General features: G+C 45.3%; 1 protein-coding gene across 1 annotated transcript in view; it reads left to right on the top strand.

Moving 5' to 3' along the window:
- Nucleotides 1-7,977: 7,977 nt before the first annotated feature.
- The window catches only part of ME3 (malic enzyme 3), a 200,500-nt gene continuing 184,782 nt past the window's right edge, over nucleotides 7,978-23,695 (top strand). Inside the window, exons 1-2 of the mRNA XM_060160176.1 lie at nucleotides 7,978-8,095; nucleotides 8,472-8,669. Of these exons, the coding sequence (XP_060016159.1) occupies nucleotides 8,487-8,669 (183 nt within the window). The 5' untranslated portion in view covers nucleotides 7,978-8,095; nucleotides 8,472-8,486. The remainder of the gene's footprint in view (nucleotides 8,096-8,471; nucleotides 8,670-23,695) is intronic.

Genomic DNA, 23,695 nt, shown 5'->3' with positions numbered 1-23,695 from the left:
GAATCCACTTTGTCCCATCCCCGCCCCCCCCCCAGGTCCATCTGTGCGCTCTGAGAAGGGGAGAGATGTAATGACCAAATCTGTTGAGGTCCAGGGATCTGCACTCTTCCAAGGGAGTGGTAAATCTGAAAGAATCATGTTGAGAGGTGTCCTAGACCTTCATCTCAACCTTCCCCTGCCACCACCAAGAGAGCTAGACTCTAGAAGACTCTCCAGCAGAAGAGGAAAAGTGGGGAACCACAGAAATGCAGAGACAGGTAGAAATAGCAGTTTCAAGCAGTACCAGCCAAGAAAGCAGCTTCAGAAGTTACAGTGGTCAGTGTCACTCTCCAGGGATCTGAGCAGAGTTGCAGCAGTGCTGGGGACTGGAACAGATGGCCACAGCCCAGTGAGCAGAAGGGAAGCAGCAGAGCCACAGGTGTAATTCAGATTATAAAACCTGCCTCTCTGCTGGGCAGAATCCTAGATATGCACAAAGTTGGAGTGAGCTGAGGCCTTGGCATTTGATAGGTGGAGGGACATAGATCTAGCAAACTAAAGGCTAGTGGTGCAAGTGACCTTACCTGCACCGTGAGATGGGGGAGCCCAGGGGACATTCAACATCCATTTAAATGGTATCTGAAAAGTTTATACTCTGTGTGTGTGTGTGTGTGCGCGCGCGCGTGCGCGTTTGTGTGTATTTTATATGATAATTAAAATACAGCTAAAACTCACTGAACATTCAGCCTCTACTCTGGGTATTACCCACCTTGGAGATATACCAATATTTCACACTGATTCTTTGAAAGCTGGATCTTTGAAAATTTAGTCAAGTGCAATTTAACCAGTGTTTAGTTAGCAATTATGATATACCCAGAATTGTTCTGTGGGAATACAGAGGAAGCATTGAAATAGCAATAATTACTATTTATTGCAGATTTACTGTGTACCAGGTATTTAATCCTCACAACCATTTTATGAGTTAAATACTGTTACTATCATCCTTGTTTTATAGATAGGAAAATTGAGGTTCAGAAAGATCTAGTAAATCTCCCAAGATCACACAGCTAGCGAGTATCCAAAAGCAGACATATCTGCCTCCAAAGAGAAAGCTCTCAGCTACTATACAAAGAAGTTGAAATTTATATTGGCAAAAATCTGAGACAACAGCCTGAAATGGTGACCATGGTTTCTATCCCTTATTTTACTGTGCAAATTAAAGTGTTAAATAACATGTTGATGGAGCTCAAATCTCAAAACCTGCTTTGAAACAGCAGGGTCAAGCCTGCAAAAACATAAAACGAAGTGGAGCTAATTCTGATGCCTGAAAAGCAAAAAGGTGTCTCTCCCGTCCATATCACTTGGATGCTGCTGGATCAGTCTCCACTTGTACCCTTTGTAAACCAGTCTTTTAGATTTGAAACCAAGCCCCAAATTCAAGCTGAGGAGAACTGAATCCGCCTGTTCTGAGAAGCGCATTTTCCTGATAATGAGTGGCCTGCAGGGAATAATTGGTATGACCTGGAGGGAGAAACACTGACCTTTTGGTCAGAATCCACATTTGGTTTCACAGCCCAGTGAATGCCTGCTCTGTGGGCTGCCTGATGACACAGATAACATCCAGAGCAATAATAAACCATGCAAGTTGAAGCTCTAACCTGTGAATCCACAAAGGAAACAAAGTACATCTCTTCGGGGAAAGGCTCAGTGAATTGGGCAGGGGGATTTAAGGCTGAATAAGAGCTGAGGGGAGGGGTCGAGTGGTTACATCTTGTGAGAAGGGAAAACAAAAGCCAACTGAAGCGATAAGGAGCTGAAGAGAACCTTATCACTGTTCACTAGGAATTGACTAGGCTTGTCAATCTCACTAATTATATACATAAAGAAAACCTACTTGAAAAACACTGAAAGCAAAAATAACCCAAACTCTAGTGAGATCCTTGATTCCTCCATAAAGCTGACGATTTTTGTCCCACTGAGAAATAAGACTGTCAACAGGGAAAACCATCCCCCCCCCCCATTATGGAAGTATGTCTGGACTGTTGCAAAGTCAACGAGGAAGCAGGAGGCTATGCTCATTACAGTTTAACAAGCTCAGAGCCGAAGATGGGAAGGAGCTGAGCTGGTGAATCAGGGGTCAGCGGGCGCAGGGGATGCTGAATGGGCCAGATGGGCGAATCACACCGCGGACAAAGAGCCCGCCCCTCACCCCGCTGAGCGACCGCCCTGACCTCCGAACAAACACCCAGGGCACAAATTTGTTCCCCTTTATCATCTGCTTAGCCTAGCAGCTGCTGCCATGAATTTCTGTTTCCGTATCTTGCCTTTTTCAAGCAGTTGCCTTTTTGTCTTTTTTTTTTTAACATCTTTATTGGAGTATAATTGCTTTACAATGGTGTGTTAGTGTCTGCTTTATAACAAAGTGAATCAGCTATACATATACATATATTCCCATATCTCCTCCCTCTTGCGTCTTTGTCTAACTTTTGTGTGAGGTCAAGGGGCTGGGAGCAGAAGGGAAGGATGGCCTGGTGGCTATCAGAGGACTGAGTGATTGAATAGAGTGTTTCAAGAGGGGCAGAAAATAGATTTTTAAAAACCACCTCTGGGAAACCCAGAGGCCTAGAGAATACACAGGAAGTGCTGGTTATTCGTTCTCTCCCTGGTCACCCTGATCAAGAACATTTTCCTTTTGGCATTCTTGCTGCGGGACGGAAGCGGGGGCATGTATGAAATGGATTATAAATTGTTTGTGCCTAAACCAGCCATGAAAATAAAGACTGGCCTGTAGGTCAGGCCAGGAAGGGAAGCGAGCCTGTTCAGGATTAGTGCAAAACTAGATGAGAATCAGGCAATGCAAAACTAAATGAGAAAAAAAAATGCAGTATGTTATATCCTTCTATCTGGAAGCAATTATGTTTGGTACAACAATTGCTTGAACAGAAGGCTGAATGAGTTTATAAATAATGATTTCAAAGTGTTTTGTGATAACAGTATGCAGCTGTGACTGGATCTGACAGCCACCTCTATTAGAAATGTGGTTAGTTCAAAGACACTCTTCTCTTGTTAAAATTAGCTATCACAAAATTATGGCACTGCAAAAGAGGACTAGAGAAGTAGAATGCAATGCAATAGAAAAATAAGAAACATCTTTTCTTCTGCTACCCGACAAAATTAGTCTTTCATTTCTCCTTGTGACTTTTTCAGAATGTCAGAGGACTGTTTATTCCCACTTAAGGGACAGGGAGAGGGTGGCAGGGAGGTGGAGAGAGGGATAAGAAGAGAAGGAGAATCAGTTACCCTGGAAACAGCTCCAAAGGAGGGAGTCAGAGGGATCAGATGCAGAGGCTCTGTGGTCCCTCTATGCCACGTTGTCCTTCCCTATTCAGGTGTATCAAATTCAGTTCCATGGGCATTTATTGTACACACCCTTGTGCTAGTTGTCATGTAGGATGCAACGGTGAGAGTAACGATGAGGATGATGATTGGAGGTCAGATTTTCACTGTCCCTTTAGTGTTTGCCCACACCAGGCCAGGCTAAGCATTTCCCAAATGTAAGCCCTTCGTGTCCCAGTCACCACCATGGCCTCTGGAATATGGGTTTAAATCCTGGCCCACTTCAGTGAGTTATTTGACCTCTCCAGGTCTTATGTCCTTATCTGTAAAATGGAGATAATAATTGTACCAGTCAAGAAAACTGTAGTAGGTGTAGCTCAACAGAAAGAATTTAATAGAAAGAACTGGTTTCACAGGTGTTAGAGGGCTGAATGAGAGGGAAGGGCAACCACAGAGAGTAACTGTAGGAAGCAGCTCCCATTTCTAAGGCTGGAGAAAAGGGAAGAGGCTGGGACCATCAGAAGCTGGACACCTGGAGGAAGTGACCTACTGCTGAGTTTTCAGCAGCCTCGTGAGGCTGGTTCTAGAGCGTGGAAGAGGCTGGGACCAATGGTTGATGGTGGGTGAAAGGCTGTGGCTGGAGGGGATACTGAAAGGAAATAATGGCAAGCAAACAGAAAGGAGGACATCTCCCCTCTCCAGCCTCAGTCTCCCCCTACTGCCCTCTATTGACAGGAATTAATAGAAAACCCGCTGCTCCCAAAGAACTGGTTTGCAGAGTACCAACTCCAGCCATAAGCCAGCGTGTAGAAAGGCAGATCCGGAGCCGAGGTAGATAGCTTACAACCAGCTCAGTATTTCATAGACACACAAAAAGAGTCTTACTCCTATTATTAACCATTAACTATTAAGTGAGTTAATGTTTATAAACTCCTAGAACCGCGCCTGGCATGTGGTAAGTGCATTACAATGAGCTTTAAAAAAAACAGATGACTACGTTGCTCCACCAAAAACCAATGTGGGAACTAATATTAGACCAGTTTTTAATCCAGGAAAATGATATGGTTTAAAGAGGTCACATAAAATGCCCAAGGTCACACAAGCTGGTCACTGGTGAACTCAGGACCATCTGAATGAAAAGCTGTTGCTTTGACTTCTGTGAGCCTCCTGTGAGGCTCAGAGAAAAAGGGCACATAAATAAATCACTTCCCAGTGAGATGGACTATAAAAGTGCAAGAGGAGACGCATACAGATAAAGTTTGGGGAGCACGTGGGAGAGAGGCGAGCCGCTGCAGGTTGAGGAATCTGAGAAGACTTGCCGGAGGATGTGGTGTTTGACTGAAGCTGAAGGGCAGGGCTTCAACTGGCAGGTGTTGGGAGCAGAAGAAACTGCTTGAGCAAAGACCCAGAATGCAGGGCATGTATGCGGAGTGGCGAGTATGAGGACCGGGGGGAAGTAAATATTCCTCACGGTCCGCTTTCTGTGTAAACAACAGAGTTGAAGTGTCTCCAGATATTCCTAGCAGCGATGTGAATTAAAGAGCTCGCCACATTCATAACACGTTGCGCAGAATATTATACATTTGTGAAGCAATGGGATTAGCTGGAAAATAATTATTTTAATGCACCTCCATTTTTAAAAACGCATAGGGAGGCTCATTAAAATCTCCTTACAAGAGACCAGTGGTCTTGTTTCAAGGCAGTCAAACGAGCTAAAACCCTAATTTGAAGCTGCTTTCCTGCCCTTTTACCGATGTACCAAATTTGTACTAAATGCAAGGGGAATATGGGAACTCTGACCAGGGAGGATGGGAATGGGATTCCTTTCCTGCCACCCCAGGAAGCAGCATTACAACCATAGCAGAAGTCAGTAGATGAGATGTGAAGGCAGAGAGACCAAGACAAATGATGGAGACCCATCAGGTCTTTCTAGTGCTGGACCAGACCACAGGGCTGGCTTGCTAAGGAAGTCAGAGTAGCATGGAGCTGAAGAAGTTCTGAAATAGTTCCGTGGCTCTGAACCTGGCCTCTGTAATCCTGTGTTGAGGTCTAAAAGTAAGGAATGTGCCAGGGAAACCAGAGATGGAAACCATGCATGCCAATAATAATAGTTAACCGTTTCTGAGCCTCCACTCCACGCCAAGCACTTTCATATAAAATGAGTATTATATCCAGACTGGTCATTACTAGTCCCCAGGAATCATTCTCCCCTTCCTCCTTTTAGTAGTAGACTCCCCTGCTGAGCTTTAGCAGAGGGGATATATGCCTTTCCTGCTAGAGAAAATACTTCCAGGCTTCCTTGTAGCTGCTGTGACTGTGTGACAGGTTTCACCAGCAGAACGTGAGTAGGTGTAATGTGTGCCATTTCCGCATCATTTCCCTAAAGGAGTGCCCTCCACTTCCTCTTTTCCCTTTCCACTGGCTGGGATGCTGCTGTGGTGGTATTCGTGCTTCCGTGGAGAGGAGACCAACACCCTGGAGAAAGCACCTGGGTCTGTAGAACAGAGCAGCCCTCTCCTCTTGTTACTGCCTTCCGCTGCCCCACCTGGTGAACCTGCCTTTAGAACCTTTCCTTAACTTGGCCAAAGATCAAACACATGCGAAAGAAAAACAATATTGTTAGATTTACATCTGGGTTAAGAGAATATAGGCCACAGGTGAGAGAATCTTAGACGTAAGCTGTACGCGCTCTAGTGAATAGATTGTATAAAAATTATATTGGCTTATTTGGGAACCTTTGATTACATCCTGGTTTCTAGTTAAGTTTCAGATGACTGAGGTTACCTATTAAATGTGCTCCAGGTGAGACAACGGTCATTGTGTTGAGGAAAGGCAGACTATTCAAAAGTTCTGGACGATTTGTTATGTGTCAGGTACCAAAGATGGAAGCACACACACACACACACACACACACACACACACAGTCTACCCTCAAGATGTTTGTCGACTGGTGGGAAGTTTGGCAGATATAAAAACAGTGTTGAGAGGAAAAGTATCAGTTAATACTCTTGGCTGTAAGCAACCAAAAATCTGACTCAAACTGGTTTAAGAAAAAAAAGGATCATTAACGTGTTTATATAAGAGTACAGTCCAAGAGTAAACCCGACTTCAGGCATTTAAACCCTACTGAACTGGAATCTTTGTGGCAGGGGCCTGGAAATCTGTATCTTGGTCCCCATCCCATCCCCCCACCAGGTAATTTCAATTCTGTTTTGGAAAGTAATGTTTTATATAGATAATTGAGCTGCGTATTGGAGATTGGACTGGAAAGGGGAGAGAGTAAAGGAGGAGATGATTGTTTCTGAGGGAGAGGAGAGAATCCTGCATCCAGGCAGGGGCAGCCCCGAGTGCCACAATACCTGCTTTGTACTTAGAACAAAGCCAGAGTGCACATTCTGAAGGCTGCTTGCACGGGAGGTTTGAAGGGGAATGAGTAGAGGACCATGTCCTTTGTCCAGCAGTCTGAGGGTTCACAATCCTTATGAAAGTGGCTGCCACTTCCGTTCCTTCACCCAACTACTATTTATTGTGCAACTATGTACCAGGCACCGAGCTAGAAGTGAGGATATAGGTTTATAGGCAAAGAGCCTTTCCTCATGAAGCTTACATTCTAGGGGAAGACAGACAATAAACAATTAGAAAAACGAGCTAACTACTGGCTGTGTTAAGTTTTAAGAATGGAAAAAAATCCTTCACTTCCACTTCTTAGTCCCTAGTGGAGGCTGACATTGGATGGAGTGGAGGAGAGGCCTTCGAGTCGACAACTTAGTGGAGACTTGAGAGCATGAGCATTCCAGACAGAGGCAATAGCAAGTGCAAAGGCCCTGAGGTGAGAGGGAATTGGATGGGGTGGAAACACAGGAAGGAGCAAGTGTGGCCAGAGCTCAGTGAGAGGGAGACTGGAGTGGGATGAGGCTGAAGAAGCTGGCAGCAGCCAGACTACAGGATAACCTGTGGGCACCAGAAAGAGTCAGGATTTTATTCCACACACAATGACATGTTCGTGTTAAAAGGAATTTCCTGGCTACTGTGTGGAAAAAGGGTAAAATTAAATTCAGGGCTAGATGGACGCCAAGGTTCTTGCCTGGTCCCAACAATTTATGGCAGGCTCCGTGGGGTCCCCAGGAGCCTGCTTAGTAACTGGGGACCCTATATCAGCGATGTCTGATAGAACTTTCTGCCAAGATGGAAATGTTCCATACTTGGGCTATCCAGTCCCAAAGCTACTATGTGCAAGTGGCTCTTGAGCCCGTGATATGTGGCTAGTGTGACTGAGGAACTAGAATTTAAATACTATTCCATTCAAAGTAATTTGTTTAAAGGTATGGAGCCACGTGTGGCTAATGGCTGTTGTACTCGGCAGCACAACACAACACAACACAGCGCTGGGTGCCTGAGGGTTTCTACTCGTTATCCAGAAGCCAGGGCCTTCTCCAAATGGTGGGACTGTAAGAGGGTACATTGATCCCTAAATGCTAAGCCCCCTCTGTGCGTATGGCTTGTCAAGACGGACAGGCTCAGGAAGTATCCTACGCTTCATTTTGTCACCGGGGAGGTAAGTGCACACGGCTGTGAGGCGCTCCTCGCGCGCACTCAGGGGAGGCCCCGCACTGCGAACAAAGGTTTCTGGACCGCTCTATCCAGGACGCACCAGCCTTGCGCTCTCGCGGCCGCCGGCGCGGTCCAGCCATTGGCAGGAGAGGTATAACGGCCCCGCAGCGTCTCGCCCCGCCTGCCCCGCAGCCCGGCCGCGTAGACATCAGCTCCGGGCGCAGCACAGGTGGGCTGGGGAAGCAGGGGACCTAGGCGAGCTACCGAGCGGGGTTGGAGGTTCGGGGAACCCTCGGCGCGCAGTCGCCTTTTCTCCTCTTCGCGGATGGGGGCGTGGGTGGCGCGGGCTCTGGCCCGCACCGGATCGGCTTCCTGAGCTTGCTTTCGCTTTGCCGGGGGCTTGGTGAGGCCTGTGCACCGCAAGCGAGCAGAGAGAGCCGCGCAGGTGGCCGCGCGGGAGGGGCGGGGGGCTGGCGCCTTAAACCCTGCGAGACCCCTGCCCTCTCCCGGAGCACGCGTCCCTGGCACCGGCTCGGTGCCCCGCGGCGCGCGTGGGTCCTGGCTGGCCGGAAGGCGCCCCTGACCTTGGTGTCTCCCCGTGCCAGGTCTGCGCAAGGGCCATGGGCGCCGCTCTGGGCACGGGCGCGCGGCTGGCTCTCCTACCCGGCCGGGCCTGCAGCGCTGTCCGGCACTGGGAGCCCCCCGCGCCCGCCCAAGGCTGCCACTCCAAGGCCGGCCCGGCGCGCCCGGTGCCCCTGAAGAAGCGCGGATACGATGTCACCAGGAACCCGCATCTCAACAAGGTAAAGGTCCGGAAGGGTAGGACGGCCCAAGCCACTATTCTGCGGCCCGCGGGATGGGCGCCCCGCCCCCTGGGCCAGGGGAGGATCCTTCCAGAGGCCCTTCCAGCGGCTTTACATTTTTGCCTTGGGGAGGCTTGGTGTAACTCGGTTTGGCTTTTTTACCACACCTCTTCTGCGTGGAAAGTGATAATCAGTAATGCAGGAAGCCTAATTTCTTTCGTAAGAACAAATATGGACTGGGTTAAGGTCCTCATGGCCAGTCTGACTTGAGGTCAGATCTCCCCTTGATGCTTGCTGATTCTGTTGATCTTGGGCAGTTCATTTAACCTCTGTCCGTCCAAGTTTACCTGTCTGTAAAAGCGAAGCAGTTGTCTCAGGAGCGTTGTGAGATTTAAAGAGAAAATGGAGGTAGCGTTCTTCGCACAGTACCTGACATCCAGTGAGAACAAATGTCAGCTAAGGTTATAATTATTCTGAGGAAAAGATTTTTAATTTGAGTGAGGGCAAGAAAGTCTAGAATTATGGAACGTTTAGACCTTGAAAGGGCATCACAGATCCTAATTCAAACCTCTCCTTTTACAAATGAGAAAACAAGACAAAGGGAACTTGCCCAAGGTCACCAGCTAGTTAGTTCTGGCTCTGCCACTGGAATCTGGGTCTGGATCTCAGGTGCTTGGGTCAAGTTCAGCCCACTGCTAACCCAGTGTTTAGGAGCACACACACTTGTTTCTGGGAGTAGAGTTTAGTATCATTGGTGTTAAAACCAAGAGACCTGGATTTGAGGCCTGTCTCCCAACACCTCCTTGATTTAACTTGGGCATCTCATTTAATTTCTCTGAGGTTCAACTTTCTCCTGCTTAAAGTGGATATTATGACAGACCCACCATTCCTACCACATTCTGTTATTGTGACAATCAAATGAATTACTGAACTTGAAATCAAATTTTAAACTATATGAAGTGCTTGGTAAATAAGTAATTACTACAAAATAAAAGTTTGAATAATTTCTTTGAATCAGGATTGTGAAATTCAAGTGAGGAATTACTTGTGAAAAAGGTGTTTTTGAGAAATAGGAACAATTATATAGATACTAAGTATTGTGATTATTTCCTGCAGAATTAATAGAAGCTAAGAAAGAAAATTTTCTCTCAACCTCCATCTGTCACACTACAATCCCTGCTTCCCCCCAGAGAAACCCTAAATCCTTTGTATATTACTACTTTGGGATAGGTGAGGTGTTTTATGAATTTAAATTTACTTTGGTAGCAAGTGTTAGAAAACTCAGCTCAAACTGGCTTAGCAAATAAGATATTTCTTTAGCTAAATATCTAGAGGAAGGAAGGGTTCGACCCAGCAGTCCAGATGGCATCCTGAAGGGTGCAGGTTCTCTCTGGATCTCTGCTCTGCTTTTGCAAGGTCAGCTGCATCCTCAGACTCCATCCAGTAGAGTCTTTCACCCGGATTCTGCCACAGTCCCCCGTCTCCTTTTTTCATACCACACCATCCAGGGATAGAAAGACATTTTCTTCTGGTAGCTCCTGTGGAAGAGAAAGGACACTTTCTCTGGAGCCTCAGAAAAAGAGTCTTTCTGTCTCATGGACTCTGATTGGATTCCCTTCCATCCCCAAACCGGTCACCATAATTTAAGTAAGTCAGGGCTCACCCCTGGATTTAAAGAGAGAGTTTAGGTTAGGGACACCCATACCAACTGGCTTAGAATAAAGGGGATATGGCTCCCCACCCTGCCCCCCAGTAAATCTGTGTATTGTCATCAGAGGGAGGAGGGATAGATGCTGGAAAGCAAAATAATAAATTCCCACTACTGACTGTGATTGTTTGAACGATCATTGCTTTAGAAATACTGGCATATTACAGTTAGCAGTTAATGCTTTATGAATAGTTAAAAAAAATAAAAGAAGGACTTGAATGTTTCTTTTTTTGTTTTTAGCCCTAAGTTTATGGTTCCCTAAAAGCACTCTTGCCCCTTGCCCTTGTTCTTGATGTAATTTTTTTCCTCCTAAATAATATAAATGGGTCATTATCCATAAATCTAGGGGCCTGAGCTTTTCATGATGTTAAAGATTTTTTTGTGTATCCCTGAAGTCAGCTGATGCTGGTCTGGGGTGAGGAGGGTATCTGCAGTGATGCTGAGAGAGGCTCTTGGCCTCCCGCACTCGCCCTTGGGGAGGGAGGGGAGACAATGGAGGGAGCATCACTGCCTAGGAGCCGCCCCTCTCTTCCCACTGAGGTGCCACCCTCTTGCTGTCCTGCTGACCTTCAGCACTCAGAGAGTTTCCGGGGAAGGCTTGGCGCTTGGCACTTTCCATCAGCCAGATGGGGAGACTTGCTGAGTTAAACAGAACAACTGAGGTTATCACTGAGAAAACAAGAGAAGGGCAGCTTTGAAAGGGACCAGTACTTAGTGGGTGGGTCTGTGGGTGGATTTTTTTCTGCTGGACTCCGAGCTCCTCCAGGGCAGGGACTGAGTTTCATGCATTTGTGGCGGGCACTGGGTAGTTCCTGAAGGGTGTAACAAGGGCATGAACATGAAAGCTAACATTACATTCTTCGAACATGTTCTCTGGGTTTGCCTCCCGCTTTTGACAGATCAGGAGAGGCATTTCAGTTGAAGCTTGAGGGCAGAGGGTCGTCAGGAGATGGAATTCTCTGAGAGAAGAAGAGCTGCTGCACAGGCCAAGCATCACTGCTCTTGTGCAGTCAGGGTCTGGTCCCTGCTCTGCCATAACCTCGCCATGCGGTCTGTGCTGAATCTCATTAGCCTCTCTGCCCACGTCACACCACTGCTATGAGGATCGCAGGGGTGAAATCATTTTAAAAACTGTACGGCACTAAGTATTAGATGATCGTGTTGACAAGTTCCAGAATCAGGGTTGGAAGCTCCCTTAGATATGGCCTAGTCTGGAATTGTTGGACGTGAAATTAGCTTGGGTCTAACCAGCATTTTTATGTTAAAGAAATGAGTTAGAATAGAATGAAAAAATAGGAAATGTATTAACCTTAATAAACATAAGTAGTATACCAAGTCACATGTGAAATGCCAGTTTTTGCTGTGGCTTGTCATTTAAAAAAAAAAGCTTTTGAAAACCATTGTTCTCATCCAGCATCTCATTTTCAGATGTAGAGACAGGCAGAGAAAGTCAAGTGATGCCACAGAGATTGTCATTTGTTGCAGAAGTAGGCAGAGGAAGCCCACCTCCAGATTTTCAGTCCACTGAATCACAATGAGAATTCTCATCCACATGTGCTGTGACGGATTCAGGCACGTTCAGAACGATGACAGAACTGGAACTGGATGATTCCAAGTTCCCTACAGGAGTCTAGATTTTCTGACTGATGCACATTCAGCAATACATCAATTTCAACTTCCCTTTAAAAAAAAAAAAACTCATATTGTGCCTTTCTTCTAAAATTTACATAATGGCCTCTTCTGTTATCCATGTAGATGGTGGCAACAGAGTAAATCTGATTACATATTACAAGACATCAGACGTATTTTACTTACATTAAACAGGCAATTATCAACCCCATTTTACAGGGTATCTTCATAGGACGAATCATCCCCATCCTATTCATGTAGTAGCAAGTGAGCCATCAAAACGGTGCTGGCCCCAGCTTATCTCTGGCCTCTTTTGGGAAGGGATGTCCTATTCCCACTCCCCAAACTAGACTTGAGTCCCCTCCCATTTGTCTTCTCACTCCATGTTTCTTTCCTTTCGGCACTGAGCGCCCTGTTGTCATGGCTGGTTGATTTGTCTTCCACACTAGATCCTGAGCACCTTGAGGACAGAGACTGTCTTGTCACACAATATTCTCTACACCTGACTTGAGATGCTCAATAAATATTTGCTCTTTGAATGATCTCAATCGAGTCCCAACCCCTTTCCTCTCAATTTTATGGATCTTAATGTCACTGCTTTACAGTTAGCCTCATGCTCTTGTTGTCTAGAGAAATGTCTACAAATAGCCTATTGGGAGGAAATACACCTACTTGACCTTAATCATCAGCCTGATGATTGGGAAAGACCATCAGCTTGATGGTCAGGGAAAGAATGAATGAAGCGTGCTTGGTCCAGTCGCTGTGATTATGGACCAGCGCATTTCATGCAGCGGGGCCTTCTTAAACTGCAAGGCGTGGTGACCGCCTTCACATGTGGACTAGGTGCATGTAGATTAGTAAACGTGTTAAGGCCTGGGGGCCTGCACTACAGTGCTGGCTGCACATGTGAGGCCACGCAGGTTTTAGCTCAGTCCTTCTACATGCAGTGGTAATTTATTAGACTCCCACACAGCTGGGACTTGCCTTTGACTCAAGTATGTTTTTGTTCGGGGCCAGTGTAGAACTTGATCTTGCCTCCTTTGGGTTGGGGGGAGTCTGTCATCACACACTTGGCTTACTGATCAATCAGGAGGTGATAGCTGGGTTGTACACCGAATTAGAAGTCTGTTGCAGATGCTGTTTTGTGTCCCAAAGACCGATAACATAATGTGTCTTCCTGAGACCTCTGCTTCAGATGTGATGTTGGGTTGGGCCTCCTTGATTGATAAAGAAGCAGTGCATTATTAAGTGAACATTATTTCCATAAGCAGCAGTTTGCTCTAGATCTAAGCCTCTTGTGCAGTGACTCAGGGCATAGAAGCTCAAATACTGTTCAGATATTTTAAGAACAAACAAGCAGAGGCAGGTTGGAATTAAATCCTTCCCTGTTGGGGCTTCCCTGGTGGCGCAGTGGTTGGGAGTCCGCCTGCCGATGTGGGGGACGCGGGTTCGTGCCCTGGTCCAGGAAGATCCCACATGCCGTGGAGCGGCTGGGCCCGTGAGCCGTGGCCACTGAGCCTGCGCGTCCAGAGCCTGTGCTCCTCAACGGGAGAGGCCACAGCAGTGAGAGGCCCGCGTACCGCAAAGAAAGAAAAAAGAAATCCTTCCCTGTCAAATACTGTCCTGGTTTCATGGGATTGATAACACTTGGTGTTAGGGCTTTGTGCTTGGAACAGCTAAAAGAACTTGTATTAGTTAGGCTAAAGGTTAGGTAACTTTAACAAAGTAACCCCCAGACTCAGAGGCTTAAACAAGATAGAAGTGTTTTGTGTTTTTTTTTTGTTTTTCTTTTTGCGGTATGCGGGCCTCTCACTGTTGTGGCCTCTCCCGTTGAGGAGCACAGGCTCCAGACGTGCAGGCTCAGCAGCCATGGCTCACGGGCCCAGCCGCTCCGCGGCATGTGGGATCTTCCCGGACCGGGGCACGAACCCGTGTCCCCTGCATCGGCAGGCAGACTCTCAACCACTGCGCCACCAGGGAAGCCCGGAAGTGTACTTTTCACATAAACAAGTCTGGGTAGGCAATCGCAGGTTGGTATGTGGCTTGATTTTGTTGCTCTGCCATCCTCAGTGTGCATCTTACGTTTCGTGGTCCAAGATGGTTGCTTCTAGGCTCTGCCATAATTCCATACAGAAGCCAGTCAGAAGGGAAAATACACAATTTGGATGTTGCAAATATCACTTCCATTCACATCCAATTGTCCAGAGCTTGGTCATACACCACACCTAGCTGCAAGAGAATCTCGGAAATGTAATCTTTAGCCGGGCACCCATATATCCACTTAAAAATTCTGTACCACTAAGGAAAGAAAGAATGGCTATTGGGGAAACTGCTACAAAATGCTTATCTGAAATTTTAATTTGATTTACTGTCAATTTTATCCCAACTTTTAAAATCCATCAGTTTCTCTACATCCCCTCTACCACCAGCCTTGTTCACTCCTTCATCGTCTTGTGTCTAGATTAGGCAGGAGCCTTCCAGTGGCTCTCCAACTTGCAGTCCTGTTTCTTTCAATCTGCTCCTCTGTGTCTGTTGACCACACCTTGGGAGGCTAAAACCTTGCACACATCCCTAACCACTCTCTTTCTTTCAGACCCCATGTCCAATTCACCGGAGAGTCCTGTTGCTCTGTCTTCAGACTAGATCTGGAATCCACCCTCCGCTCTCACCACGGGTCCCACCCTGACCTAAGGCACCACTGTTTCTCTGCTGGATGACTGCAGTGTCCCCCTAGCTGCTTTCCTTGTGTTCCTCTTGTTTGTTCTCCACACAACAGCCAGTGTGAGCCTTGTAAAACGAAATTTGATCACGTCACTCTTCCACTGGAAACCCTGCACAGTCAAAGTTCTTACCATGCCCTGCATGATTTGACCCTCCCTGACCTCATCTTTTGCTACTCCTCAGCCTCACATGCTGCCCAAACATGCTGGCCTCAAACACTCCAAGCATGCTCCTACCTGGAGTCTTTGCACTGGCTAATCCCTCTTGTAGAGCACACAGCCCCTACATAACCATGTGGTTAACTCTCTCACCTTCTTCAAGGCTCCTCACTTTCTCAGTGAGACCTATCAGACCAGCCATGGGAAGTTGTAAACAGCCCTTTTAACCTTCTTGGTCTACTTTTCCTCCATAGTATTTGATACTTCCTAACATCCTGTTTAATTTTCCTACTTACCATACCTCTTGGTTATTATGTGCATTTCCCCACTATAATGTAAGCTCCATTTAGGCAGGGATTTTTGTTTTATTTGTTCATTGATGTATCCAGGGTACTTAGAACAGTGCCTGGTCCATAGTTTGGTACCCAGTAAACAGTCATTGGATGAGTGAATCATTCAGAGAGACATCTGCTGAGGCTTCTTCCTCTCATCCTTTCCCTTCCCCCCCTCCTTCACCAAAGCCCCGCTTCTTCTCCTCTGGTGCTTTTCCTTCCCCGGTATCCCCCTCTGTGGGGTTTATATGCCCAAGATCACTTGTATCTGGAATGTGGATAAATCTCCCATCAGACCTTTGTCTGAGGCCCACTTACTGTGAAGACTGGAGAAGCAGAACACAGATGTCCACCCTTTGTTATCTCCAGTTTTACCAGCCAAGCCTGGGGAAGGGGAGACCCTATTCTGGAGACACAGATGGTACCTTGAAAGCAGAGATGGATGGAGACATTCTTGAGGCTCACAGAAAAAAACAAAGGGTGGGGGGTGTCCAGGCTGTGGGCCAGAGATAGGAAACCCTGGCTTCTGTCAGCATCTCCAACTTCCTAGAGCTCCCACCCTCTACTTTGAGTCTTGGTAGCCCCCATCCCTGCTCTGAACTTCTCTGATTCCCCCGTGCTGCAGCACCCCTGCTGAAGATACAGGAAACCATGTTATAGATTCAGTGACCCCCACCCCTGTTCATATGTTGAAGCCCTATCTCCCTAATGTGATGGTATTTTGGGGGGGGGCCTTTGGGAGGTAGAGCCCTCATGATGGGATTAGTGTCCTTATAAAAAGAGAAAGGGCACTAATCCTCTGCCTCTCTGCCATGTGAAAGTAGAGCAAGAAAAATGGCCATCTGCGAGCCAGGAAGATGGTTCTCACCAGGAACTGAATCGGCCATGCCTTGGTCTTGGACTTTCAGTCTCCAGAATCATGAGAAATAAATTTCTGTTGTGTAAGCCACCCAGTCTATGGTATTTTGTTATAGCAGCCCAACTGGGCTAAGACATCATAACAGGAACTGCCTCATATCTCGGGCTCAGGAAATCAAGGAAGTGTGGGATGGGATGCAGGAGCACAGGAGGAAGATCTGCTACTCCTAGAACCCAAAACAGATGCTCAGAAAGTGTTTTCTCATAAACATGTTGTTATAAACAGTTGAATTGTTCTCCAAAGAAAGTATATTATGTGTTAGATTAGCATTTGTGTGATCATTATGAAGATTTCAGAAATGTTGGCTTATGTTTATGAATGCTTAATTCAAAATGCAAAATACTAAGTGGAATCTATATCCATGAGCATTACTGTAGAACGATGTAGCTCTATAAAAAGACTTGGAACTAAATGTGTGAAAATGATCATGTTAGGGCAGTGGAATTATGGGAGATTTATTTCCTCTTTATATAATTTTATTTAATGGTCCATTGTCTTTTCAATTTTAGGTTACAGTTTCTGTTGGAAATTGAGTTTCTAGAGCCAAGTAAATAACAGATCAACTTTTGGAAGTTGACCCATCTGTAACGCAAGGGTGACACTCTGATCCTGTGGAAATCCCTCTAAAATAGTCTTATTTTAAGATTTGCTTGCATATATTTTCTTATCTTCTAGAGGCAATGTGTTTAGATTCATGTAATAAAATGTCAACATGGGAACCCTCCACCTGTCCTGAAAACAGTGGTAAACAGCAGTATATAGAGTCTGTAACAGCAGCACTGGAGGGCAAATCCCATGTTGTCTGGCTCAGATGGGCCAAGTGGTGTCAAAGTCAATCTAAATCTGGACTCTCTATATGGAGTTTCTGTGGACGCTTTTTCAGGCTCATCTCCAGCCTCTGTTTCCAGTTTCTCTTGGTCCTCTTGGGCCTCTGTAGGCTCTGGGGGTTACGGCTTTATTTTACTTTGCATTTGTGTCATTTCTACCAAAGGTTTCTTTTATCATCTACTCTCTCCTTTCCAATGCCAGTCTTATAGGGAAGGGCAGGGGGAGAAGGCGTTTTGATTCATGTGGCCATTGCAAAGGGGTCAATGGTGTGAGGCACTTTTGTTTGCAAAGACGAGGTTATAGTCAGCTTCCAGATCTTCACTTTGATGTGTAGAAAGTATAATACATTGGGAAATCCTTGGGGTGGTGTCTCACTGCCTCTGTGACACAGAGCACAAAAGATGCTCTATGACTGTGTGATGAAAATCTGAGGGCTAGCCCATGATTGGGGGTGCCAGGGTCAGCAGTTAAAAGCATGCATTCATTCTGTACCCAGATGGTTGCTTGGCAGCCTGGTGAAAACACAGCTCCTACCCAAAGGACAAAGTAAAGAGTAAAAAGTACTCAGTCATTTGAGGAGAGGGTTTTGGGGTAGAAAGATCATCAGCTTTTGAGGAACTTGAATAAGAGAAAATTAAAGCTGCTTTGCTTTCAAAAGTGATATGAAAAGCTAGAGGGACCATAGGGGATAGAGTTGAATGATTAGCAACTTGAGAATATTATTCTTTTTAAAGCATTTTGTCCGGATTCTGTATCGTTGTTTGGTAGTAATCTCCATGAAGCCCGTAGCATAATGGTCCTGAAACACACTCCCCTGTGGTGTGGAACTCTGGAGAAGGCAGACCCTGTTTGTTCCTTTGTTTTGTTTTGCCTTGTTCTTTCAGAAAAGAGCAGGAGGGAGGCGGCATCTGCACAAGGTGGCATCTCTTCTGAGTTGTTGATCTGTGCAGTGACTTTCCCCATGAGACAAAGGCTGTCATGTTCCCTCATGACTTCAGTGGAGCTGGGTCTCCATTCACAGTAGACGGTTCCCATCCCCACTTTGTCCGGTTTCTGAAGGAGGTGTTGAGGATTCCAACCTAGATTCGTATTATACTGAATTTACTTCGGTAGCAGAACACCTTATGGAAGGAATCCAAGTCTTAACGATAAGAGCTGGCATCTTTTTGGACATACGATGTGCCATGGATTGCTCTAAGCAGTTTCTACACATTAACTCATTTAATACAATATCACGATGCTTTGACATACACTGTCGTATTACAGATGAGAACGCTGAGGTTCAAGGAGGTTAGCTAACTTGCTGGAGGTCTAGCAGTTCATAGTGGCAGAGCTGGGTCTTGAACCTGGGCCATCTTGTTTTAGGGCCCACATCCTCACGCCTTCTGCTGTACTGCCACTTCCAGTGTGCAGGTGCCCTCTCACTTACACTGGTATATAAAGTCTGATGCTCTGGGGCCTTGCCAGTTATATGGGGGACAGTCCCTGCTGTGGCCCTCTGATGGGCTATGACCATACCCGCTGGCTCTGTTAGAATCAGAATCTGGGACTCGGAGGGAACTTTGAAAATCACTGGATACCTTCTCTTTGCCCTCTAAATTTGTGTAATTCTCCCAAGACTCATTTGTTTATTTATTAAATTTATTCATTAGACATTTGCTGAGTGTCTATTATATATTTTAGGCAGTGGAACCTCAGTGGTGGATACAACACTTCTTTTGCCTTCAGGAGCTTATGTGTGAGGGGGTGGAGGTGGGGACCAGTTAGTAAGCAGACGGTTTCAATTCAGAAGGGCGGTGTGATGCAGAGAACATGTACTAGTGCTATGGGAGCTCGGGAGAGGGGTGCGAAAACACTCTTCTCTCTGGCAGTTCTGTCATCACGGACTCTGTGGAAGAGCAGTCGGCAGATGAAGGTGATGGAGGAGAAGTCGTCTAGGTCAAACCATGAGAGAGAATGGCTTTTTCTCTGAGATCAGCCACCTTTTGTGGTTGAATGTGCAGAAATTGAGCAGTAGGCCCATACCTTGTAAGGGGCCCCATTTTCAGAGAGCTAAATAATTTTACAAAACCTCTAATCTACAAGCAGAGTTAATGATAGATCTCTAGGACTGTGACATGCCCTTTTATTTTGTTCTTTTCCTTCCTTTTGTGTTTCCCAACTCCTGGGGGTACCATTCACAGTGGGTTCACTTATGAAAATCTTCAGGGCTCAGCTCTCCAGGGCCACCTCCGCCATGCCACCTTCCTTGATGATGCCCCATGCAAGTGGCTCGTTCACCCTCTGCGCTCCTCTGGCATGTAGCCTGTGTAGTCATGGCCCTTTTCTACATTTGGTTTCAGTATATACTCATAACGCATGTGTCTGTCTCCATCTGGATGTCATCTTCAGAGCCAGGACCCCCTCTTAGGCACTGCATGGCTCGCATGATGCCTTCTTCATAGTATACTCTCAATAAAGGTTAGTGATGTGAATTACTTTCACATTGCCTCCTGGACACATCAGAAACCGCTCTGGTGAACGCTGACAGTACACAACCCCATCTGCCATCTCTTCTAAAAAGATGGTGACAATATAATTATGCTTAGATCTCTCCATGGGGCTTGGAGGATTTTGAAAACCAAGAGAAATATTTTATTTTGGTCATAAAAGTTTCAGGAACCCATTCCTTTTTTTTTTTTTTTTTTTTTTTTTTTTTTTTGCGGTACGCGGGCCTCTCACTGTTGTGGCCTCTCCCGTTGCAGAGCACAGGCTCCGGACGCGCAGGCTCAGCGGCCATGGCTCACGGGCCCAGCCACTCTGCGGCATGTGGGATCTTTCCGGACTGGGGCACGAACCCGTGTCCCCTGCATCGGCAGGCGGACTCTCAACCACTGCGCCAGGGAAGCCCAGGAACCCATTTCTTTAAGAGAGTTTTCTGCCCTGATGCTGTACCAGGTGCATTTCATCTAAAGAACAGCACCTTTATGATCAGATGATTTATTCTCATCCTTGAGGCTGCTTAAGACCCTAGATTTAGACCTCTGTAACTAGTAACAGGTTAAAGGATTCTGGTGGTGAAGGAAAGCTGTCAGCTAGAATCAGCTGTGTGTGCCCCTCCCCCTCCCCCCATCACCAGGGCACAGCCTGTGACCAGGTAGTAGGCAACAGCGCACACTGGCTATGATCTAGGGATTTGGAGTCAGAAAAGCCCAAGGTTCCGGTTCCAGCTCAGCCATCCACTATATGTGGGATTTTGGGAAGGGCACTTCATTCCTCTAAGCCTCAATTTCCACATCTGTGAATGGGGATGATAACAAAATATACCCACTTCACAGGGTGCTATAATGATTAAATGAAATAATGTATGTAAGCACATTGTAAGTGCTCAATTAATTTTCAGCGAATCCACAGCTCTAAAAATTTTGCTCCGTTTCTAACATAGTGTGAAGCCCTGTGTGGGCCTCAGAAGAGGGCACAGACTTAATAGGGTTTAGACCTGGTCCTTGCCCTTCTGGAGAATCCAGTCCAGAAAGAGAGGGTAAGACTGAGGAATCCAAACTCATTCTCCATGGGTGTGGATACATCGGATTTTGGCAGAGACTTGATAAGAGAGGAGTGAATCCAGGAAGAGGCAGGTTGAATAGAGACTTTACAAATAATTTCCGGGTACTTGATGGATCTTAAGCTGGATGATCTAGATGTTTGTCTGAAAGAAAATGAAATTAAAAAGACTTCAGCAGCAGAAAACAGAGTGCCATTTGAAAACCTGGTACTTCCAGAATTTAAAGCTGGTGTTGAAGGGAGTGGCTGCTGTCATACCCCAAAGGAATCTCAGGATTTTGCCCCAACATTTTGGCATGTTCTAACCAAAGTTTTTAAAAGGAACATGGATCCAAAGTAGCTGGATTTTTTTACCCATTAACTTGTCTTTTTGTCTCTCATCTGTCTATCTATCTACCAACCATCACTACAACACTCCCAGTCTCATGAGATCATGATAGCAAGAGAGCAAGACAAGAGAATGTCTGCTAGGGTAGTTTAGCATTAAAGTTAAAAAGTTGCTTCAAATCCAGCTAAAGAGGGCATGGCTGGGCCCACCTCACCTAGCAGGCAGTTTAGATAGTCCTCCAGCCTCCATACACTCTGCCTTGGGTAATGAATAAATTAATTGCATATGCATATTTTAAATGAGCATCTCTCCTCTATAAGAACCCAGGATGAGCATTCCCCAAAAGACTATGAAGACTACTTGTCCAGCCCTTTGTCTTTGAGCAGATAAGATCCATTGATCTGTATGTCTGTTTTTGTGCCAATACCACACTATTTTGATTACTATAGCTTTGTAGTATTGTCTGAAGTCTGGGAGAGTTATGCATCCTGCTTTTTTTTCCCCCCTCAGGATTTCTTTCACAATTCTGGGTCTTTTATGGTTCCATACAAATTTTTGGATTATTTGTTCTAGTTCTGTGAAAAATGTCATGGGTATTTTGATAGGGATCAAATTAAATCTGTAGATTGCTTTGGGTAGTATTGCCATTTTAACAATATTAATTCTTACAATTCAAGAACATGGGGTGTCTTACCATTTCTTTGAATCCTCTTTAATTTCCTTTATTAATGTTTTACAGTTCTCAGCATGTAAGTCCTTTACCTCCTTGGTCAGGTTTATTCCTAGGTATTTTGGGTTTTTTGGTGCTATTTTAAAAGGTATTTTTTTTTACATTCCCTTTCTGATATTTTATTGTTAGTGTAAATAAACGCAACCAACTTTTGAATGTTAATCTTGTATTCTGCTGCTTTGCTGAATTAATTTACTAGATCTAGTAGTTTTTGTGTAGAGTCCTTAGCGTTTTCTTTTTTTAAAATTTTAGTTATTTATTTATTTATTTTTGGCTGTGTTGGGTCTTCGTTTCTGTGCAAGGGCTTTCTCTAGTTGTGGCAAGTGGGAGCCACTCTTCATCACGGTGCGCAGGCCTCTCACTGTCGCGGCCTCTGTTGTTGCAGAGCACAGGCTCCAGATGCACAGGCTCAGTAGCTGTGGCTCACAGGCCCAGTTGCTCCGCGGCATGTGGGATCTTCCCAGACCAGGGCTCAAACCCATATCCCCTGCATTGTCAGGCAAATTCTCAACCACTGCGCCACCAGGGAAGCCCAGCATTTTCTATATATAGTATCATGTCATCTGCATATAGTGACAGTTTTACCTCTTCCCTTCCAATCTGTTTCAATGGAACAGAATAGAGAGCCCAGAAATGAACCCATACACCTACAGTCAATTCATCTTCTTCAAAGGAGGCAAGAATATAAAATGGGAAAAAGACAGTATCATTAGCAAGTGGTGCTGGGAAAGTTGGACAGCTGCATGTAAATTAATAAAGTTACAACACACCCTCACACCATGCACAAAAATAAACTCAAAATGGCTTAAAGACTTAAACGTGAGACATGACACCATAAAACTCCTAGAAGAGAGCGTAGGCAAAACATTCTCTGACATAAATTGTACCAATGTTTTCTTAGGTCAGTCTCCCAAGGCAATAGAAATAAAACCAAAAATAAACAAATGGGATCTAATCAAACTTACAAGCCTTTGCACATCAAAGGAAACCATAAAAAAATGGAAAGACAAACTATGGAATGGGATAAAATATTTGCAAGTGATGCTACAGACAAGGGCTTGATCTCCAAAATATACAAACAGCTCATACAACTCAATACCGAAAAAACAAACATCCCAATCGGAAAAATGGGCAGGGAAAAAAAAAAAGAAAAATGGGCAGAAGACCTTAATAGACATTTCTCCAAAGAAGACGTACAGATGGCTAAAAAGCACATGAAAAGATGCTCAACATCACTAATCATTAGAGAAATGCAAATCAAAACTACAGTGAGGTACTACCTCATACCAGTCAGAATGGCCATCATTAAAATGTCTACAAATAACAAATGCTAGAGAGGGTGTGGAGAAAAGGGAACCCTCTTGCACTGTTGGTGGGACTGTAAACTGGAGCAGCCACTATGGAAAGCAGTGTGGAGGTTCCTCGGAAAACTAAAAATAGAATTACTTTATGATCCACCAATCCCACTCCTGGGCATATACCTGGACAAAACTATAATTCAAAAAGATACATGCACCCCTATATTCATAGCAGCAGTATTCACAATAACCAAAACATGGAAACAACCTAAATGTTCACTGACAGATGAATGGATAAAGAAGATGTGGTACATATATATAACGGAATACTACTCAGCCATAAAAAAGAAATAATGCCATTTGCAGCAATGTGGATGCAACTTGAGATTATCATACTAAGTGAAGTAAGTCAGAAACAGAAAGGCAAATACCATGTGATATCACTTTTATGTGGAATCTAAAATATGGCACAAATGAGCCTATCTACAGAACAGAAACAGACTCACAGACAGAGAGAACAGACTTGTGGTTGCCAAGGGGGAAGGGCGTGTGGGGGAGGGATGGACTGGGAGTTTGGGATTAGCAAATACAAACTATTATATATAGGATGGATAAACAAACAACTGTATAGCACAGGGAACTATATATTCAATATCCTGTGATAAACGATAATGGAAAAGAATATTAAAAAAAAGAATGTCTGTATGTGTATAACTGAATCACTTTGTTGTACAGCAGAGATTGGCACAGCACTGTAAATCAACGTGTTTCAATTAAAAAAAAAAGGTCCTAATGTGTTACCACCATTTTACAGATGAGGTTTCAGAGGCCC

This window comes from Lagenorhynchus albirostris, chromosome 9 (genome assembly GCF_949774975.1).
Source record: "Lagenorhynchus albirostris chromosome 9, mLagAlb1.1, whole genome shotgun sequence".
Taxonomy (NCBI): Eukaryota; Metazoa; Chordata; class Mammalia; order Artiodactyla; family Delphinidae; genus Lagenorhynchus; species Lagenorhynchus albirostris.
Note: the sequence above shows the minus strand (reverse complement) of the source record. Positions and strands in the feature narration are given on the sequence as shown.